General features: G+C 33.4%; 1 protein-coding gene across 1 annotated transcript; it reads left to right on the forward strand.

Annotated features, from left to right (window-relative positions):
- Positions 1-1782: 1782 nt before the first annotated feature.
- mRpL27 (mitochondrial ribosomal protein L27) lies at positions 1783-2586 on the forward strand. Its single transcript, XM_028316696.1, has 3 exons — positions 1783-1944; positions 2016-2179; positions 2321-2586. The coding sequence occupies exons 1-3, from the start codon at positions 1896-1898 to the stop codon at positions 2522-2524; spliced, it is 417 nt and encodes a 138-aa protein (XP_028172497.1). The 5' UTR covers positions 1783-1895; the 3' UTR covers positions 2525-2586.
- The last annotated feature ends 811 nt before the right edge of the window (positions 2587-3397 follow it).

The raw sequence follows: 3397 nt of genomic DNA on the forward strand, positions 1-3397 counted from the left end.
AAAAATTGAAAGAAGCCTCCGGTATACTTTGTTAAAAGTAGACATGTATCAATATACACGAAAGAAAACTCAAAATTGGTTCACAAAGCCTTACTTGTATCATTTGGCACAAAATTATTTTCTTTTCTATACGTCGTAGAAACATACCGATTAGATACAAAAATAGCTAATTTTTCAGAGATTCACATTATGTTATAAAGTCAATTTTGATCTAAGTCGAGTTAGATCCCTTTTCACTGGGGGTACAGCATTATGAAGTCTGTTGTGACCTTGCAGATAAACATTATGAAGTTCATTGTCAAAGGTAAGTAACCATTAAAATAATACAAAACATATTCTAAAACAATGTGGTATTTATATTATACTGCTTTGAATATTCCTTTTCTTTACTGGATTCTTAATATTTTTTAAGTTATAAGCTGAGGTTATAAGAATAGTAACGTGTTTAAATATTTTACAGGTACAATTTATTTTAATTCTAATAAGCTACAAAAATAGGTGTCAAAGTATGAAATTGCCGTTTTGTAGCGAGATTTTAGCGAAATTTCATTTTTTGCGGTTTTTAAGGAACCACAATTCTTAGTTTAATGCAATTTTGTGGGTAGATTAAGACAAGTACCTACGCAGAAAATTTTTGAAAATTGGTAGGTAGGCCTGTAAAAAAAAATAATCAAAATTTTATAACGGAAACGGCCACCACTTAGGACAAGCTGTTTTTGAAGATTTATTTTTAAAGAAAAAATATTAACAATCATGAAAACGCAAGTCCTTGAAATAAAGTTTAAAATAATTAAAGATTAATGGATCTAACTATTGTAATAAAGGAGTTATGTAGTTACTAATGAAATAGAAAAAAATAAATCGGAACAACTTATCCATAAGTGTTTTTTACTACATTACTAAGCTCGTAGTAAAAAATATTTAAATAAAAATTAAATTACATTTTTTTATGTACCTACCCGTTGAATCCACGGCTAACAAATGCCCGCTTCCTATAATCGGGAAAGGGGTAGGCCCTTTTACATTCGTTAATCTCTTATCCCACATCAAGGATAGCCATGAAAGAAGCAGCACCGCAATCAAGGCTACAAACACTATAATCAGTATCATGATAACTCGCGGCTAAAGAAGTTCGAACACTTAAGTACACACGTGTAACTCAATCTGGAATCACTGTTCCACTGTCGACTGAATTGACCTTGCACCAAGCTACTTATTTAAACAGTAGGTATATCAGTACGTAGGTATCTAGATCTGCGCTGTTTGTTGTTGTATACCCACATTAATATTATGTCTGTTGCAAAATAAATTGCACCTAATATGCATTACAACTAGGTAGGGTTTAACTTGAGATATACTGTTTTTATTCCAAAGTACAAATGGATAGCTGTTTATAAATGTTAATTTCTACAATACTAATTATTATTGGACGTTGCGTTGATTCATTTGGATGTTTGAAACAAAATAATAAGTGGGTAGTTCTAATATATTATGGGCACACCAGTTTTAAAATAGAGATTGAAACTTCTAAAATACAGACTCAGCCAAAAATCTGAGATATTAAAATAATAATAAATTATCAAACGAGTAAACTGCACCACACGCAAATAGTTTTAACTAATAATACAACCTTCCCATTATTTTTCCTTCAATGTTATTACCGTGTCGAACACAAAGCGTCTCCTTTTAAAAAAGTTTATTTGCTCGAAGACAACACGCCTACTAGTGAGTGCACAAGCACAATGCCGTAATAAAAGAAATAAAAAAAAAGGTTGACATTTGTTTTGACAGACGAACGTTCAAATAACTAGTGTAATATTCCGAAAATTGAACTCGAATTTTATATTTAATCCGCAATAAATCACGTAAAAATACTTTATCTTTGACGATTTACAATGTCTTTTGGATTATTCTCTGCTGTTAAAGCTAATTCCGTTCTAAAAGGTATAGTTTTCTGTTGAAGTTAGGTTTCGGTGGTGTTTTGTATTAAATTCTAACTTGGTTTTTTGTCGTAGAATTTGTGCGAAATGCAAGTAAAAAGACAGGAGGCAGTACACAGAATACAAACTGCAAAGTAAAACCTAAACACAGAGGCTGGAAGGTGCAGGATGGTCACTTCGTTCAGCAGGGTCATATGTTAGCAACTCAGAGGACTCCTAGATTCCATCCTGGTCTGAATGTGTGTACCTACTATGATTTTAACTTATGCATGAATTAGAGAACCTTTCTGATATGCTTTCAAATATCAAAGCATGATTTCATTTTTACATTAATTGTTTGTAGGACCTAAATTTTAATTTCACTGTAATTTATATTTCAGGTTGGTTTCGGTCGCAACGGCACTCTGTTTGCAATGGAAGCTGGTCGGGTGGTAGTCACTTGTGAAAAGTTTGATGCCGACTGGGAACACACTTGGGTACAGCGGATATATGGGGGACGAGAAGACCAGACGATATACAAAAAATATTTTAATGTGATCCCGGAGCCTCAGCATCAGAGATTCAAGCTTATTGATGAAGTTTAATTTATTTATGTAGAAATATGTACTATAACCTGTATTAGAGATAGTAGCAAATAAATTATTGTTAATAACTTGTGTTGTTTGTATTTTAATACTTTCTGGCTCAAATATTGTAATTCTGCATTTAGCAACATCGCAATAACATTACTGAAATTATTTTGATAAAATGATGAGGACTGCTGATACAAACCCTAAACCCTCTCACTCAAGGATAGCATTTCTACTACTGGTCAATAGATGGCGCTTTGTAACAAATACGACGCGTGGCGTGGTGTTGTTTTGTAAGGACAAAAAATATTTCCTTTCAATTTATATAAAGGACTTTATATATTTATTATTTATTTAAATAATAAATTGATGTTCATTAAGTATGGCTAATATCCATGTTATTTACCTTTATTAAGAGAGCTTCTAGTTTGGGAAAACAATAACTTCATTAATGTGCACACATTCAGGTACCTAAGTAAATAAATAACAATAACTACACTCGCGAGCAAAAGTATGGAATCACTTACATGAAGTTGTTTCCACGCGATCTTGTGTACTAACGAATTTGTTAGTAACAAAAAAAGTAACTTACCACTACACACTTACCGTCCACTTGCTAAAAGCTATCCTACGAACATTTCTGAGCTCTTGCTGGACGTTGATACCAGTCAAATGACGATTTCGTAGAGAAGTTGACATGAAAAAACGGTTTTCCCTCTGCGATGTGCACCGGCAATGTTCAGAACTTGGTCTCGGGATAAAGCCACCGGTATCCCGAAAGCGTCTTAAAACTTTCGAAACCCAGGACTGGCTTATGTGGAGCTGACGTGCGACAGCCCGCTGGCTGAGCCCTTCTTGCAATAGTGCAACGATTTATGCTGCTTCTGA

Source organism: Ostrinia furnacalis, unplaced genomic scaffold, assembly GCF_004193835.3.
Source record: "Ostrinia furnacalis isolate ACB-3 unplaced genomic scaffold, ASM419383v2 OfSCF5843, whole genome shotgun sequence".
Lineage (NCBI taxonomy): Eukaryota > Metazoa > Arthropoda > Insecta > Lepidoptera > Crambidae > Ostrinia > Ostrinia furnacalis.

Bases quoted from the DNA above. Each gene is read 5' to 3' on its own strand.
- mRpL27 (XM_028316696.1), top strand. From the start codon at position 1,896: ATGTCTTTTGGATTATTCTCTGCTGTTAAAGCTAATTCCGTTCTAAAA. The intron at 1,945-2,015 runs GTATAGTTTTCT...TTTTTGTCGTAG, and splicing joins AGCTAATTCCGTTCTAAAAG to AATTTGTGCGAAATGCAAGT. The intron at 2,180-2,320 runs GTGTGTACCTAC...TTTATATTTCAG, and splicing joins GATTCCATCCTGGTCTGAAT to GTTGGTTTCGGTCGCAACGG.